Raw genomic sequence first — 18,613 nt, forward strand, 5'->3', positions numbered from 1 at the left:
TATCTACCATAGAGCAGAAATAGGGCAGTGTCTGAGGAGAAAAGATGGCAAGGAGAAAAGCAGGACATTTCCACTCTCCACCTGGCCCAAGGTGGGGCCTTACAGGCCTCATAAGGACTTCTGCAGCAGCTGCTGCCCAGCAAGTACAGTGGTACCTTGGGTTACATACGCTTCAGGTTACATACGCTTCGGGTTACATATGCTTTAGGTTACACACTCCACTAACCCAGAAATAGTGCTTCAGGTTAAGAACAGAAATTGGGCTCCGGCAGCGTGGTGGCAGCGGGAGGCCCCATTAGCTAAAGTGGTGCTTCAGGTTAAGAACAGTTTCAGGTTAAGAACAGACCTCCGGAACGAATTAAGTACTTAACCCGAGGTACCACTGTACTGGGGTATTTTGGGGAAAGTTTGTTGGGAGTTTTTGCTGTTGTTACTGATATTAACTGATATTACTGATACTAACTTTTTGTATCTTCCTTTTTATGTGGAAATTGTTCAGTTTGGTTATGAAGTTTTAAATGTGTTTTATTTATTTTTGACTACTTTGCTATGTTTGTAATCATGTCAATCTTTTCATATTGGAAGCCGCCTTGAGCATTGTTTTAACTGTGGAAAGGTAGCGTACAAATAAAAAAAGGGGGGGTCATAGAACCATGGAATTGTAGAGTTGGTCCCCATCCCCAAAGGTCATCTAGTCCAACCCCCTGTAATGCAGGAATCTCACCTAAAGCATCATTATAACTAAAGCCTCTGCTTTAAAACCTCCAAAGAATGAGAGGCCACCACCTTCCCAAAGAGTCTGTTCCATTGTTGAGCAGCTCTTACCATCAGAAAGTTCTTCCTGATGTATAGTCTGAATCTCCTTTCCTGTAACTTGAAGCCATTGGTTCATGTCCTACCTTCCGGAGCAGGAGAAAACAAGCTTCCTCTATCTTTCAAGATGGCTATCATACCACCGCTCGGTCTCCTTTTTTCCAGGCTAAGCATAACCAAACTCCCTCATCTGTTCCACATAAGGCCAGACCCTTGGTCATCTTGGTTGCGCTCCTCTGCACACGTTCCAGCTTGTCATTGTCCTCCTTAAATTTGCCGTGCCCAGAACTGGACACAGTTCTCCAGGTGTGGTCTGACCAAGGCAGAATAGAATGGTACTATTACTTTCCTTAATCGGGAGACTGTACTTCTGTTGATGTTGATTTATGGCTGGAACTATTAGTTTAAGACTGGGAAATACATTGCAAGCTCTAGGGGGGGGGGGTGCATACTAGCTGAATGCACGCATATTTTGCAGATATGCAAATAAGAAAATTATATATGCATGTAAACAATTCAGGAAACAGGTTGTGTCTTGGTTCTAAAAGCAGACAAAGGTGTGAGTAAAAATCATTTGCATTATGCTTCCACAGAAAGGAATGTAGCCAGACTATTCAATATGTGGTTTATGTTAGTCTCTGCAGTGTAGACAGTAGGAAAAGCTATTAGCTTCCGAAATATGGTAAGACCTGAAGCTTTACTTGGAATCCTACCTGTACAAATTCTATTGAACTCAGTTGGGTTTACATTCAGATAACCATGCTGTTGTAAATAAAAATATGCCCTTTTCCCTTATGGGGTATCCAAGAGCCCATATAGAGTCCTTACATAGGTTCCCTATTGGTAGGAGAAAATAACAGAGGCCAACCAGAGAATATTGAGAAGCAAAGCAGCTAGTAAGCTTGATCTTTATTGATCTGTTGCAACAGGGTACTCCCCTCACACGCAGGAGAGGAAGAGGACCCAGAACAATAGCCTGCAAGGCCTTATAAAGACTTTTGAAATTCCCCTTCTCTAGATCAGGACCACCCCCAGAAACATTATGCATACATCACAGAAGGGGTGTAACCTAAGACCACCCCTCAGATACATCCCACCTACATCACAGAAATTTAAATGTTGTTTTTCTCTTCTCCTTGTTTATCTCCTGTCTAGCAGGTTACTTGATTGGATTTTCTGTGGAGCCTGGCCATTCTTTTGTAATGCTAAAATACTTATTTCCTGGGCCAGGTCACAGGCTCACACCTTATTCAAACACAGATTAAAGGAAGAGACAATGGGGAGGCTTTTCCATTTTTAACCTTGCAGAGAAAGGATTTGGTCAGTTTAGGAATCAAAATGGTTCCAGGTTGGCTTTCCTGTACTGATCTATGTATGTGCAGTTATGAACATTACTATATCTAAAACCATAAAATTCTTATCACAATATTAAAGATAGAGCTGTTAGTTTCCCAAGAAGTGCATGTAGAATTGCGAAGTGTTGGTTGTAAAAATGTATTTTCCATGGATTCTCATGTAGGAAATGGCAAAGAAACTGTTCCCAGTCCATAGTTGAACGAAGTGCTTCTGCTGTCTCCTAGGTAAAGGAAGGGTGAAATATGTATTGCAGTTTACTTTTAACTGATTGAGGGTTCTTTTTCTTAAATGAAAGAACTAATCCCGGGTCTTTGGGCCTGTTTGACTTTTAAATATGGTTGGCCATGGTGCCTAAGCCATGTCTTCACACTTTAATTTCTCTTGACACATTTATTTCTTCCTTGACTTCTTGGCTCTTGCATAGCATAGCTTGCTATTATGTCTGAATGGGCAAACTATGGTTTGTACTTGTTCCTTAAACCAGAATTGATTTGTACTTCAGTTTCCCATTCTGGTTTGGAGAACAAGTGGCAAGCTGTAGTTTGCTAGAACCAGGAAGTCACAGAGGGAGTTTATGTGTGAGAGGAGGATGAAGCGCTGAGTTTTTAGACCCAGTGGTTAAACCAGCCCCTATCTGTGCCTGCCTGTTCTGTGTATTGTGCTGAGTTGTGCAAGCATCATCAGTTAGTATTTTTAGAATATGGTTGTTTACAATTAAATATTTAATTACAGTTAAAGGCTTATAAGAATAGGCACTCTGAGTAATAGTGAAGAGAGCAAAACAGAGCCCAACAGCTCATGCTATCAGTGCCTGAGCATTTGCTGTTGGGGCTGCCCCTCCACCTTCTCAAGCATTTTTGCCCCAGGGGTGATTACTCTCAAGTGGTTGACAAAGCATGATATCTTGGTTGGCCGTTTGGGGTTGTTTGGGAACTGCAGTGATAGGAATGAAGAACACTTCTTACCTTTGTTCAAACTTGCCCGCTGTGTGCTTTGGTTAGGAAGAAGATAGGGGGTGGGAACTCATGACCCATTAAGCTAAATTCAGCCCACTAGCCATGTACTGTGGCTTATCATGTTTTCTATCACAGACTAGCAGGAAAGCCAGGAGGTTTTTTGATCTTCTGGTGGTTGGTACACTGTGTTCACTTTGTTGGGTTACAAGTTGTCCAAGCCTCTTGCAGGGGTTGGGACGTTTAGGATTGGGAAAAGAGTTAATTGAGGCAGTGCTGCCTCCACAGACATGTAAAAGAGAAGGTATGCCTGCGAAGTATCATTGTGTTGCAGAGTTCAAACCATTGTGAATGAATGAAGTGGGAATTCTGGGGAATGTAGCATGGGGGTGAAAATGGGAGGGTGATCAGGGATTCATAGAGCTTGAAGGTACCTTGGAGGCACCTAGGAGAAATTCAGTATGGTTTGGATATGTTAAACTGGGATTGATTTTAGGTGAGTATCTGAACTGGACAAGGGAAAGAGGTCTTGCGCTGATAAGTATGGGACCAGGTATTATTGGTGATTAAGTGTTCCTTCCAGTATTAGAAATTCAGGTGAATATGCTTATACAAATGCAACTGAGGAAGGCATGTATTCCCCACTCCTTTTTAATGGTTCTTTGTGTTTGTTTTTAAGACCTGTTACAGCCGTAGCTCAGCAAAAACTGTTACTCTAACAGTATTTCTTAACTACAGAATTGAATCAGATTGCTGTTGGGTTTAGCTTAGTGGTTATGAACTATAATTATATAGTATGGCAACTGTATGCCGGAAAAGATGTTTTTGTTGTAGCAGTTTGAAGACTGTGTCCATCTTTGTAAAAAACAAAAACAAACCGCAGTTGAAATGCTGATACTGAGTCCTTGTTGAAAGGAATTTGGCAGCTCCTCTGGACTTTTACTGGATAAGTACCCACATTGTACAAACCAACAATGTCTCACATGGCAGAGAATCTAAAAAAACTGAACACTCACATAATTGCCACTTAAATCCTTATATAAAGGATCCATTTAGCAAGAATAAGAGGGTGTTTATTATTGATGGCTTTTTAGAAAGCTCAGTCTTTATAAGCTGGCTTTTTCTAGACCAAGGCCATATTATTTTATAGACTTTGCATCTTCTAAAAGATATAATCCCCCCTCAATTACAACGATGTCCCAGGAAATCCCGTCCAATATTTCAATTTAAGCTGACTGTTTTTAAATAATTTATTTGCAATATATTTCACTTAACTGATTTATTGAACCCCGACAAGAGCAGGCAACCTCCCATCTCATCCGGTCTGTGGAACCACCCACTAACAGTGCCTCAGTCTTATCTGGATTGAGCTTCAGTTTATTGGCTCTCATCCAGTCTATTACCGAGGCAAGACAACGGTTTAGCGCATCCACTGCTAAGCAAGTAGAGCTGTGTGTCATCAGCATATTGCTGACAATGTACTCCAAACTTCAGATAACCCCACTCAGTGGTTTCATGTAGATGTTAAACAGCATGGAGGATAAAATTGAACCTTGAGAAACCCCCCATTGAAGGCTTCAAGGGGCTGAACATCACCCTCTGGAAATGACTATCCAAGTAGGACCAGAACTTCCACAAAGGGGTGTCACCCACTCCTAACTTGGACAGCTGCTCCAGAAGGATACCACAGTTGATGGTATTAAAAGCTGCTGAAAGGTAAAGGAGAATGAACAAGAACATATTTCCCCTATCTCTCTTCTGACAGGTCATCATACAGGGGAGTGGGTGTCTCAGTGGTTTAGACCAGCCTTCCGATCAGCAATCCTAAAAGTCTCAGTGAGAGCCAGTGTGGTGTAGTGGTTAAGAGCGGTAGTCACGTAATCTGGGAAACTGGGTTCGTGTCTCCGCTCCTCCACATGCAGCTGCTGGGTGACCTTGGGCCAGTCACGCTTCTGTGAAGTCTCTCAGCCCCACTCACCTCACAGAGTGTTTGTTGTGGGGGAGGAAGGGAAAGGAGAATGTTAGCCGCTTTGAGACTCCTGAAGGGGAGTGAAAGGCGGGATATCAAATCCAAACTCTTCTTCTTCTTAGGATTGCTGATCGGAAGGTTGGTGGTTTGAATCCGTGCAACAGAGTGAGCTCCCATTGCTCTGTCCCAGCTTCTGCCAACCTAGCACACCAGTGCAAGTAGATAAATAGGTACCACTTCGGTGGGAAAATAAACAATGTTTCCATGCGCTCCGGTTTCCGTCACGGTGTTCAGTTGCACTAGAAACCACATGACCCAGAAAGCTGTCTGTGAACAAACGCTGGCTCCCTTGGCCTGAAGCGAGATGAGTGGTGCAACCCCATAGTCGCCTTTGACTGGACTTAACCGTCCAGGGTTCCTTTAACTTTTACCTTATAGGGCAACCAAAGCAGTTTCTGTGCCCAAACCAGGCCTCATTGAAATCAAGAAAATCTGTTTCCTCCAAGAGTGCCTGGATCTTATGGCACTCCCTTTGAACACAAGGTTCTGCTGCACAATGCCAGGCAAAAAATCATTTACACTGCTAAACTTCCTGATAATATAAAGAGGATGTTTCAGATATATATACACATACACACACAAAAACAAACCAACAAACATATATATATATATATGTTTCATACTGCCTTCCTGGTGCTAAATTTATCTGCTTTGAAGTAAATCCCATTTCAGCAGGACATTTCTTTCAAGTAACTGTTCTTCAACTGTTGCAATCGCTCCTTTGCTGCAGAGTGTACGGACATAGCTCATTTTTATTTTTTTCTTCAAGATTTAGATTGTGTGGTCTTAACTCAGTGCCTTTTGTTTTCTAAATGTTTATTGTCAGTTTAATACCAAGGTAGCATTTATAATATGATTGTGCTTCTTTATATTCCAGGAATGGTAAAAAGAAAGAGCTAGCAATAGATTGAACATGGGCAGTGAGGTCTTTATAGTAAGAGAAAGAACAACATGCAGTGATTTGAGGAGCATTTTCAAATCCCTTTAAGGACTACTACAGATAAGCAATTTGTTAATCAGTGTTGCTAAATGTTTGGCCTAAGAAGCTTTTGAGTGCTGGTTTGACCAATAAAGCCTTAAACGGCTCAGGACCACAACACCTCAAGGACTGCCTCTCCCCATATAAACTGTCCTGGACTCTGTGTTCATCATCTGAGGCCCTTCTTTATGTGCCTGCTCCATGAGAGGTCTGAAGGGTGGCAACACGAGAACAGGCCTTTTCTGTAGTGGCTCCTGGTTTGTGGAATGCTCTCCCCAGGAAGGTTCGCCTTGCACCTTCATTATTTATAATTTAGACACTAGGCAAAAAAGCCTCTCCTCCCTCCGGAGGGGAGGGGTTGTGAGCGGGAGACGATTCCCGAGTCATGTAGGGGGCGCTCCGCCCCCTGCTTCAACTCCAGGGCTGGCGCGCCATGCCCCTCCCCGGTTGGGCACCCAATAGGGAAGCTCGGCGGGGGGGGTGGCTTGCCGTTCAAATGCGGCCACGCCAGCCATTCCCGCCATTGCACACACATTTTCTTCGAGTCACCCACCCTCCACTCCCTTTAGATTAGCTTTTCCTGAGACTTTGCTATGGACCTCTGGTTGGTCGCCCTGTTTAACCAGGGGGCCTGGTAGGAGTTTTTTCCAATTGGCTAAATTGGCCCGGCCTCTTGGTTTTTTTCGCCTACCTCGTAGCAACTGTCACAACTTTCGTGGTATTTGGCGGTTAGGCATTGGAATGTGTTGTTGGTGTTTCGGGGGGCAAGGTATGGCCATCGCCTTCCCTGACAATTTTGGGTATTCCACTAAAGGAATCCGGCGGTCGTGGATCCTGTCCGATGCCCGTGTGGCGGGGGGCCATGGCACGACCCTCGGTGACATCAGGAGAGAGCCTATAGTTGTATTAGCATCAACAGGCTCCACCTTCTAATGAATAAACCCCCTTTGGGCTCACCCCTCTCCGAGTGGGTGGAGTCTAATGTTCCGTGGTCCAATGCCTAAGCCAATACCTTCTCACATGCTGTAATCAATAAAGTTGTGGCCTTTTCCTTACCCATTAACCTTACATATTGTGTCCACGTGTCTTTATTCCCCAAGCGGGGATCGGGTCCTCGAATCACGAGGCGAAAACATTCAGGCCTTTGGCTGATTAATATCCTACAGCCTTTTAACTATATCTGTAAGAAGGATGGTTATTGTTTTGTGGTATTGGCTTAAATATTTACCTGTGTTTTATCTTTATTTTATTCTGTAAACTGCCATGGGATCTCTTGATGAAGGGTGGTGTATAAATTTAATCAATAAATTAATTTGAGGGCAGCATCCCATATAACAGCTCATCTGTGCTGATGCAACCAGGGTCTCTTAATATGCTGCCATGGCTGAGTGTAATGTAACTTTCTGAATACAGTGGTTTTCAAAAGCCTCCAAAGTTGGAATGTTTCGGAACTCAAATGCTGAAAACCTGGAAGTTAGCGCCTCGGTTTTCAAATGCGCCTCGGAAGTCGAACAGGAAATGCGGCTTCCGTTTTGAATTTTCCATATTGAGGCTTGTGCTTTCGTTTTTTGAACATTTCGGAACTCAAACGGACTTCCGGAATGGATTATGTTTGAAAACCAAGGTACCACTGTAGTTAAAGCTGAAATGTGCTGCTTTCTATACTTTTGCTATTCTGTGTATTATAGTTTTGCAGGCTACGTTCAGAAATATAAATTGAAGAAAGCAAATAATGCATCCCGTTCACTTCCACATTTAAATTCTGCTTTTACATGTTCTAACAACAGAGATCCTACTTAATGTTTGAATAGGAGCCTTGGCCAACAGCACTCTCAAATTATGTTTGACAAGCTATGCTTAAGAGGTCAACGTTCAGCTGTTGAGCCCCTGGATGTGAAGACTTTTGGATTAAGATTTTTGTATGTCTGAACCTTAATTTTAGAGCTTCAGTTTCAGGGGAAATATTTCACTTCTGACCAGCAGCTGCATATTGCAGGTATGGGTTGTACTCATGGAAGTTTGCAAAGTACCCAGAGAACTTGTTTTCACATAGCCCATATGGAGCTGATGGAACACTTTACCAAAAATGCAAGTGTGAAAGCCCCCAACCCCAGAGGCAGCTGCATAGGGAAAAAATATTACTCTGTTCAAACCCTCTCACTAAGATGGATCTCAATAACCTCAGACATGGATTTTTGTTCAAATTTGGCTTACCAAATAGTTTCGGTATTATTTTTTTAAAAAGGCCTTGAGTCACATTCTGCTCAGCTGCTATTTTTAGCAGCCAGCTTCTTTGAATAAGACTTAACTGGTCGCAAAGAGTACACACAGAGCAGCCAGGGCTGTGCACACACAGCCCTTCTTTGAAAGCTAAAATCCTGCTCACAACTGCTTAGCAATAAATTGGGAGGGGAGACGACTGAGTCTAGCTCTCTACTTCTGTCACAAAGAGTGAAGCGGTGGGAACTGAGCTTTCTATTGAAGGGTTTTCTGTGTGCATTCTCAGCTGCAGGTTTGAAAAGAAGAACCACCAATGGTTAGAGCCATAGAAGAACAAGGATATTTGTATCATTGTCTTGGCCAGCACATATACAGCCCTAGATACTTTAGTGTGTTGGTCAACTGGCTAATTACTTTAAATCGCTGATTTATTAGAACAGAGAGACTTCTAATTACAAAAAAGTGATATTCTAAACAACTGTGAACTAGAAGGTGATGCGGGGGGGGCATTGCTCACCCCCTTTGCAGGTGTCCTTTGGGGGTCTTACAGGGTTCTGTTCTTTCCCAAAGACACACAAAAAGACAGCTGCCAAAGTAATTGCCTGGAGATCCAGAATGTGGATGACACCCAATTTTATCTGTTTTCAATTAGATGCCGATTGCACACACCAATTACAAAAACTGAAATGCAATTGTGCTGTTTAGTATAGTGCTAGAGGTTTTTGTCCTGGTCTTCTGGAATATATTCCTCTACCACCCCGCCCCTTCTCTCTCACACACATACTTGCACTTAAAAGGGAGGAGGTACCTTCCACTGATGATAATCCAGCCCCAGACTCGTGGACCACAGGTTCTGCAGCCCTGGTGTGGACAGTATGCAGCCACATGGCTTTGGTATAAGGCAGCAGCACCCTGTGTTCCAACCACTGTTCTTCCTCCTCCTCACACTGTCAGTACTGAAACTAGGTGGTGCAGTGAAAAAGAGACCTGGGGTTGGCAAGAAAGTGGTGATCTCATGACATGCAGGTGCAGCCTGTTTTTTGTGTTCTTTTTTTGCCCGGTTTTTCCAGAAGGAAGTTAGCAGGAAGGGAAAGCCTGACATGTTCAGCTCTGTCTTGCCCCTTTCTCCAAAGTGGTTTCCAAGATGCAGGCTTGACCGCAGGTGGGGGAGGGACAGGCTCCTTGTTTGAAACTGTTTAGGAAGCCTTAAGGCTGAAGTGTTGGCCATGCTTTAAGTAAAACTGCTAGAAGTCTCCCTTACTTGGTTTATTTGGCTGTCCCAGACTGTTTGCCTCGTCCTGAACTAGTTTCAGTTCTTGTTTATGTACTGGAAAAGCTTCTAGGCTGCCACTTTTTAAAAAAATACACACCAAACCCTTAACATCCTTCATGTTAGGTCAACACTTTGCCCATACCTGAATCCTGGTTGCTGCCTTCTTCTTTACCTAACTTGGCCTCGCTCTAGAAATCTTTTACTCTTGTACATACATTTCTCATTACACTGAGATAGTTTTGTCTGTTCTTTCTGTTTTAATTAGTCCAGCCTTGAAAGACACATGCCCAAAGTATATCTGTAATTAAATTTCTCTAAATAAAAGGAAACACACCATCATTTCCACATATGGAAAGCATCCTTTTTGCCCCCCCCCCTTTTTATGAGGTTCCTTTCAAGTGGCTCAGCACCCCAGCAAATGAACTCCTGTATACTAAATACTCGGGATAGTTATATGCTTATGGTGTTAATTGGGAAGATCACACGAAGCCAACATCGTCACTAATGCAAAAGTTTCTGTAATAGCAATAATATTTACAGATATTTCCCTTTTCTTTTGGGCACTTTAAGAGAAGTGAGGGTTTCAAGATTATTTGCTGTCTGGCAGCGGCTTTGAATGTGAGGGCAAGAAGTTACAGAGGTGCTTTTTCTTCAGACAGGAATCAACACATTTTGGGTAGGTTTGGCAGCAGTCGTGGTTTCTTGTGACAAGTGTTGCTTGGCTGGCTGTGTGTGTGTGCCATAGATGTAAAGTAACAACATCATTTTTCTACCTGCAGCTTGGTGAAAGGGTTTTATGGGGAATGAGTAATGGGCTGTGTGTTTATGTGTATGGCAACCTTTCCCCTGTATCCCTGGACACTGATGGTGTATCATGGTGCAAAATATAGTATGACACCATTTTGAAAGAGGTACTGTCTTCTTGTGTTGCTAGCAGGTTTCAAAAATGTACAGTGGTACCTCAGGTTAAGTATTTAATTCGTTCCGGAGGTCCGTTCTTAACTTGAAACTGTTCTTAACCTGAAGCACCACTTTAGCTATTGGGGCCTCCTGCTGGTGCCGCACCGCCGGAGCACAATTTCTGTTCTCATCCTGAAGCAAAGTTCTTAACCCAAGGTAATATTTCTGGGTTAGTGGAGTCTGTAACCTGAAGCGTATGTAACCCAAAGTACCACTGTATTATTATTATTATTATTATTATTATTATTATTATTATTATTATGATGATGCAGTGTACTAGATGCCGTGTCCTTGCTGGTTTTCAGAATTAAGTTTATGGCCACCTCTGACAACTGTATTTGTGAATCCCTGACCTTCAGGGAAATGGAACATGAACAGGTGGCTAGGTGTTGTTAGCGCCACAGCTTGTCAGTGGTAGCAGTGTGTTTGCCCGCTCCAGATTTTAAATCTTGCCTAAATGCTCCCGAAAGCGAGAACAAAGGGCTTATTTAGTAATGTTTCCTTTGAGGAAATCTGTACAGCAGTGATATTCATCACTAAACATTATAAGCTGGATTGCCAATATTAACTTGACTGTTATCTAAATTTTGGGCGCAGTGTGTTCCCTTTCATGAACACGACACTACTAATTAAGAAGAAGAAACTACTCGCTTGGCTGTAGGAATCTTTCCCACAAGACAATAATCAGACTCTTCTGACAAGAGAGCAGCTGTCTCTTGCTTCAAACAAAATGAAAAGCTCACTACAAACACATCCTTCCTCAACTTCCTCTTTTATGCACCAGAAATAGCGCTGTGGAAGCAGGAGGCTTGTAAAATATCAATTTATAGAGGAGTGTTACTAGTGTTGCTCTAGGAACAACTGCAATTCAAATGCATTAAGATTTTTTTTAAAATTCCATGCTAGCATACTATTAGAGTAATTGTTGCTGGTCTAACAATTCCTTGGATTATGTGGCTGGTGTCCTTGTCCAGGAAATAAAGAATTAAATTATTAAGCTCTTCCTTTTCATCAGTTTGGCAAGCAGTTACATTAGGATTTGGAAGATGTAGGGATGAATAAAGATTTTACTGTGTGCATTTTTTTTAACTATACAGTCTTTAGATGTGCTTCTTTCTGGTCTTTCTAACCATTTTAGCAGTTTTGAGGTTATCTGTTCACCTACAAATCTGCAGAGTAATTTGTCCTTTCAAATTTCCTGAAATCGGTTGATGTTATTTCTAAACTTTCTCATCGTAGAAAGAGAATGTACTGACTGTTACTTTAAATTGGGCAGACCTGAATGAAGGCTAAATTCAAGTGAGTCAAAGTAAACTCCCTCTATGCTTTAATGTAATACAATGCAATCTTCAGTTTCCAAGGAAAGAACTAGTTCTTGAAGTCAATTCAGCAGTGTTTCAGGTTAGCTGTGAATGTTGACATTGAATTAATAAGATTTATAAGATGAGAAAGTACACACATTTTTACAAATCAGCTATGTCTAGATTTCCAAATCTGTTTATTTGGAACTCTTTGTCTAATAGAACTAGTTTTGACGTTCCCTATTATTTTGTCAGATTACCTCTTTTTAAAACATGGTCTAAGATCTGAAGCATCCAAAAACAATTTTGTTTGGGTACAGTCGTACCTTGGTTTTTGAACAGCTTAGTTCTCAAATGTTTTGGCTTCCGAATGCCGCAAACCCAGAAGTGACTGTTCTGGTTTGCGAACTATTTTTGGAAGCCAAATGTCCGACGGGGTTTCCGCAGCTTCCTAGTGGCTGCAGGAACTTCCTGAAGCCAATCAGAAGCCACGTTTTGGTTTCCGAATGTTTTGGAAGTCAAACGGACTTCCAGAACGGCTTCTGTTCGACTTCCAAGGTATGACTGTACTTCCAGTTAAGTGCATTGGAAGTTGCCTTAATAGTAAAGATTAAAAACACAAATTAGAAGAATAGAAATAAATTCAGAAGCATACTGAGATAATTTCAAAAGCCGTATGAGGACAGTATTTTCATTTCAGCCAACCAGAATATTGTCCCCTATTTTTGGAATATAAAAGCATTTTATCTTCCCCAAAATGTGGGTCAGACATTTCATATTCCATCTTCCTAGTAGCAATTGATACAATCTGCATAGTAGCCAACAAAGCCTCATGTGAATGTCTGCCACCTCTTCTCACGTTCAGCCTTGAGGCTGTGACCAGATGCAGACTCTGTGACTTCACCATGAGCCACCTCGGTTCTGCCTGCTCACCCGTCCACCCCACCCACCCACTGTTTGACATTGGGCTTGAAGAAAGTTTGCATGTTGCTTTGCAGCGTTTGGGTTGGCCTAATAAAGGGTATTGCCCAATATGGATTTTGAAATCTTTATTATGACCACTTTTGCTTGAGATGATGCTAAGATTATGGTTTTTCAGTAAAATAAATTGCCCAATACTTTTCTTATCGGACTTTATCACTTCACAACTTCGTGATGGGGTAGTCTGGGAGGACACCATAGAGTGGACTAGAGAGGAAACATGAATCTTTGCTGCTTATCCAACCCTTCCTCTCTAGATCATGCACCAACCACTTTCATTTCTTTCTGATATACACTATCTTAATCAAAAAGTGAGGTCTGTAACAAAACCATGGTTAATTGTTGAGTTGTGTCAGTGAAGGCAACGACAAATGCTGTTTCTCATGCAGTGGCGTAGCGTGGGTTGTCAGCACCCGGGGAAGGCAAGTAATTTGTGCCCCCTAACCCGTGGATTTTAGTAGGGGCAGAGAGCTGCAAGTGCGAGCGCCCCCCCCCCCGATGTTGCGCCTGGTGCGGCCGGCCCCACCTGCACCCCCCACGCTACGCCACTGTTCCCATGTAGTGTTAATGGTTTGTTCCACCCAGCATGGCAAGAGAAGGAGATTGAAGCAATTTGAGCAGTGTGGACCAGCATGCTTGCTTGCTTCCCAGCAAGGCATAGTTTATTTAACTCTGACTTACAGTTATATGTGAACGAGGCCATGGTCGCCCAAATGGCCGTGTTTTTCCTTTTTAGTGCTCTATCAAGTCTGCTGTCATTTGTGTTGCAGTGTGTGTGTGTCTTGTAGTCCTTTTCTCTTGAGTTCTCGCCATATTAACATGGTCAGTGTTTCTAGGATATGTGTATATCTAGCTTATCTGCCAACTTTTTATTCTACTCTGTGTCATATGATAAAACAGCTGTCCTTCCTGTTGGATAGTCACCATAATTCAGTTAAAATCTTTATTGAAAGCAGATGGTAAAAAAAAAATATTCAGTTATAGCTGGTTCTGTTGTGCCTTTATTTTGTGTAGAGATCATAGAGGATATATGACTCAAGGAGTCTGGACAGTTTCTAATATTTAAACTCTGTGACAGGATGTCTTCCAGGCATTCTTTGTGGCCTATATAAGCAAGATTTCTATGAGCAGAAGTATATTCTGCTATTTAGGAGAGTGCATTTCTTATTGAGTGATATTGCACAACTTGTGGTCAGCTTGAATTCCCTGGACTTTTCCAGTGCAAAAATGGTTGCTGGCACTGACTCACAAGAAATGTCAGCTAGATGCATGCTGAGGATCTTAATGGGGGTGGTGTTTTTTTTGGTTGTTTTTTTTTTGCCTATTATGAAAGAGTGATTTTGAAACAAGGACTTCCTAATCCTCCAGTAGAAAGCTATTGCACCTTTCTCCTGAAAAGAGGACAAACAAGTGTGGTCCTATTATAACGAACTCTGTTGGAAAGCTACCATTATGTCATTTGCTTCAAAGTCAAATACAGGAACCTTTTTAGACTTTTTTATTTTTTTTAAACCAAACACTTTGTGATGGAAAGCTTTGCTATTGGCTGTCTTCTCTACCTGGGTCAGTGCATTTGGTTGATTCTTGATAGACAGGATATTACCACTGTGCTGTTCGGCTGCTAAAGGGTTTATTCTCAACATCAGTGTGCTTTTCTCAGATTTGATATTTTATATGAAAATGAAACTATTTGCACTGTAAAGCAATGGCCAGTGCTTTAATCAAATTTCTGTTGCACAAGATCTTGTGATGAGCAGGATTATTTTTAGGAGAGCAGAGTTTGTAAGGGAGGCAGCATAATACAGTAATCTCTTCATACATGGGTTACATCGATGAAACAATTTAAATTTCTAAACCCTTGAGCAGTAATTTTTAAAAACCAAAAAACTGTAGCCATATTTTCAACTGAGCCAAGAACTGAAGAGACAGCAAGATTGGCAGGCATACTGGATTCATTCAAAATCACATTTGTGATCCTCCAAACATAATTCAAAGAGACTTAACAGTGACCTTGAGTGACTTGATTCTGGTTTGGAGACGTCACTCAAACCACAATTTGGTGGTTCAGATGTCATGACAAACTGGTTTGATGAAACCAGGAAGACGTCTGTTTAGGGACATGAGAGGAAATAAGTGCTTTAGTTTGTGATCGTTTGAATATGTCCAAAGCATTAGGCTGTGACGCAAAAGCCCCCTTTCTGGAATTAAGTTAGTATGTGCTGAATTTTCAAAGTGAACTGCTTCTCTTTGTTACTTGGGTGTAGCAAACAGGGGGGAGGTTCTATTTTTTATGGAAAGAAAATGTTTTGCAATAACAGTTGTGGATTTTTTTTACCATTTTTTAGTGACCCTCTAATATTTTTAACATAACTGATGTTGTGGTTATCCACTTATAAAGAAACAATAGGAAGGTTGTTGAGCATAAGTGTGTTCATATAATCTTCAAAACATACAAAGCGTTCACCTTTAAATTGCTGCTTTTTTGTCTTTTTTAGATGGAACAGCTATCAGATGAAGAACTTGATCATGGCGCGGAAGAAGATAGCGATAAAGAAGATCAGGATCTGGACAAGATGTTTGGAGCTTGGCTTGGGGAGTTAGACAAACTCACACAGGTTAAAGTCAACTTTATACCACTCTCCTCATTCCACAGTGAAGGAGATCAGCATTTATAGAGTAAAGTAGATTGGTCATTGACTGTATGAGCCATATCAGCAGGGAATGGGTAGCATTTGTAATGTGATAATAGTTCCTCGCTGACAGGTAGCAGAGCTGTCTATTGACCTGTCAGATGCACAGCCACTTTTTGCTGTATAATGCAATAATATTGCTGTGGTCTAAACCACTGAGCCCCTTGGGCTTGCTGATCAGAAGGTTGGCAGTTCAAATCCATGCAACAGGGTGAGCTCCTGTTGCTCTGTCCCAGCTCCTGCCAACCTAGGAGTTTAAAAGCACACTAGTGCAATTAGATTAATAGGTACCGCTGTGGCAGGAAGGTAAACGTTTCCGTGCACTTTGGTTTCCGGCATGGCGTTCCGTTGTGCCAGAAGCGGTTTAGTCATGCTGGCTACATGACCCGGAAAGCTGTCTGCGGATAAACGCTGGCTCTCTCGGCCTGAAAGCGAGGTGGCCCATAGTCACCTTTGACTAGACTTAACTGTCCAGGGGTCCTTTACCTTTACCTTATTGCCATATGACTAAGGACTTGATGCAGAAGATGGTAGGATTATATGTTTGAAAAGTTTAAATTTGTTTAGGAAATCTGTGATATTAGAACACTGTTAAGTTCCTTGCTTGCTTCTGATAAATACCAGAAAGTGAGGAGCATACAAAAAGACAACTAAAATAATGCTTTAAACTAAAATTAAGTTGTTGGGGGTTTTTTAATTGGAATTTATGCATAGAAACACTAATCAGCCTGACTAGTGTTGTTATTTTGCTGAGTTGGTAGTGCAGAGATTTTGTTTTCCTCCATCGTCCATGCCATCTAAAATCGGAATGTCTGCAATTGCTGTATGTAATGATAGCTTTAGCAGAACCCAAGATTTGTAAGCATGCAAACATGCTTATAATTTTACAAGTGCATCATTAGTTTTGGGTCGCTGTCATACATCGAATGTCTATATTCCATGTCCATGCAACTTATTATTTATTGGATTTAATACCCAGTCGTCCCCCTAAGGTCCCACCAATGTAAAATACAACTTTAAAACTAGTTTGATTACAGTCACAAGAATAGGGTGGGTCCTGAAAATATACACTTCATGTGTCAAAGGCCAGGGTAAAGAGTTGAGCATACAACAAAAACTGTACAGTGTAGGTGTCGTGTGCACCTTGGTGGGTAGGGAATGCCACAATGTAGGGGCTGACACAGAGAATGCCCTGTCCCAAGTTACCAACACCTCAAGCTTCATAGGGCAGTGGAACTATCTTTTATTATTATTAAAATATTTATTAAAGATTTTAAACATTAAATTCACATATAACACAATACAAGACACAAAAAACAGCAGGAAAAAAAAGAAAAAACCAACAAAGGTAACATAACACATGATAACAAACACATCAGAAAATCAAACGTTCCACATCCATCTTTTCTTAAGCTTTTGGACTTCCTCACATCTCCCATTTCTGCGTTCTCAATTAAAAATTATAAACAGCAATTTATCACCTTATTTCAACACTTAATTTGTAGTTTTCAAAAATTATGTCCCCGACTTTAAGCACTTATTATCAAATATTAGACACTTAATTTAGACATAATGTTATTCCAAAGTTTATCTTATATCTCAAATCTTACTCATTCTCATATTTCTTTCAACTAAGTTGCTGGTGCCAAGTTGATTTCAGCCATGCATCCTTCTTAGCATTTATACAATTTACAATGTTTTTGTAAGTAGTCCTTAAACTTTTTCCAGTCCTCTTCCGCTACCTTTTCTCCCAGGTCTCGGATTCTGCCAGTCATTTCTGCCAATTCCATATAGTCTATCAGTTGCGTCTGCCATTCTTCCACAGTGGGCAAATCTTGGGTCTTCCAATATTTTGCTATAAGTATTCTTGCTGCTGTTGTTGCAAGGGCAGTGGAACTATCAAGGGGGTGCCCCCTGCTGATCTTAAGCAGAGGTGGTCTCTCAGATATTTGAGGACTAAGTTTGCTATAATTTTAAACATTAGTTTAAACCTTCACTTATGCCCAGAAACAGACTGGCAACAAATGCACCTGTTTTCAAACTGTTATATGAACACTATACAGGCTAAAATGTCTTACACTGCCACGTAAAACTGAAATAGTTAAGGCACACAAACAGTTGTGTATTTGGCAAATAGATCTTAGTGCCATCAAATGTTGGTAGCCTTTTTTCCCCTGTTGAACATATGTAAGGGGGGGGGGGGTAACAAGATTTTAAAATAGCACAGATACAAAAGCAATATATTTGCCCATGTTTGACTATGCTGATTTATGTTTTACAATGTTGTAGCTTATTCTGCCTCCAATTTGTTCTATTTAGAGTCTGGATACAGATAAGCCCATGGAGCCAGTGAAAAGATCCCCTCTTCGCCAGGAGACTAATATTGCCAACTTCTCCTATCGCTTTTCAATGTACAATTTAAATGGTAAGATGCATTGTTAAATCATTTTCAGCTGGAGGAGGTGGGGAAATGCTTAAAACTTAGAATTCTTCTAATAACAGAAAACATTGTGTGTATCAGAATGGGACCTGTTTATAAAAGACACTTAACGTGACTTTTAGTGGGCACAAAATCCATATGGCTCCCCCCCCCCCCCCAAGAATCTTACTATTGAATGAAGTGTTGGACTTGGAATGGATGAACTTGTTAAACATTCCAGTAAAGCTGAATGTTGGAAGATTCAGGACAAACAGAAGAAAGGGCTTCCTTACACACCACACAGTTAAACTCTGGAAGAATTGATGAACACCAACTTGGATGTCTTTGGAAGATGATTAGACAAATTTCTGGAGGAAAAGGCTATCAGTGACTACTAACCATGATGGCTATTTTCTGCCTCCATTGTTGACGGCAATATACCTTTGAATTGCAGATGTGGAAAGTGCTGTATTGCTCAGGTTCTACTTTTGAGCTTTCTATAGGCACCCAATTGTCCACTTTGAGAACAGGATGCCAAACTAGATGGGCCTTGGAACTGATTCAACAGGTTCCTCTTGTTTTCTTATGAAATGCTGATCTATGGCCCAAACCCTGTTGCAAAATTTATAAAATGCAAAC

The 18,613-nt window shown here is 41.4% G+C and overlaps 2 protein-coding genes across 6 annotated transcripts in view; one reads left to right on the forward strand and one right to left on the reverse strand.

Annotated features, from left to right (window-relative positions):
* The window catches only part of CD28 (CD28 molecule), a 167,720-nt gene that overhangs the window by 119,835 nt on the left and 29,272 nt on the right, over positions 1-18,613 (reverse strand). The gene's annotated exons all lie outside the window — the stretch shown is intronic.
* The window catches only part of RAPH1 (Ras association (RalGDS/AF-6) and pleckstrin homology domains 1), a 76,766-nt gene that overhangs the window by 20,348 nt on the left and 37,805 nt on the right, over positions 1-18,613 (forward strand). For all 5 annotated transcript variants that reach the window (XM_083471991.1, XM_083471992.1, XM_083471993.1 and 2 more), the window contains exons 2-3: positions 15,361-15,480; positions 17,875-17,980. In XM_083471991.1, the coding sequence (XP_083328117.1) occupies positions 15,361-15,480; positions 17,875-17,980 (226 nt within the window). The remainder of the gene's footprint in view (positions 1-15,360; positions 15,481-17,874; positions 17,981-18,613) is intronic.

The sequence above is a fragment of the Podarcis liolepis genome (genome assembly GCF_965112155.1).
Source record: "Podarcis liolepis genome assembly, chromosome: 1".
In the NCBI taxonomy this organism is placed as follows: domain Eukaryota; kingdom Metazoa; phylum Chordata; class Lepidosauria; order Squamata; family Lacertidae; genus Podarcis; species Podarcis liolepis.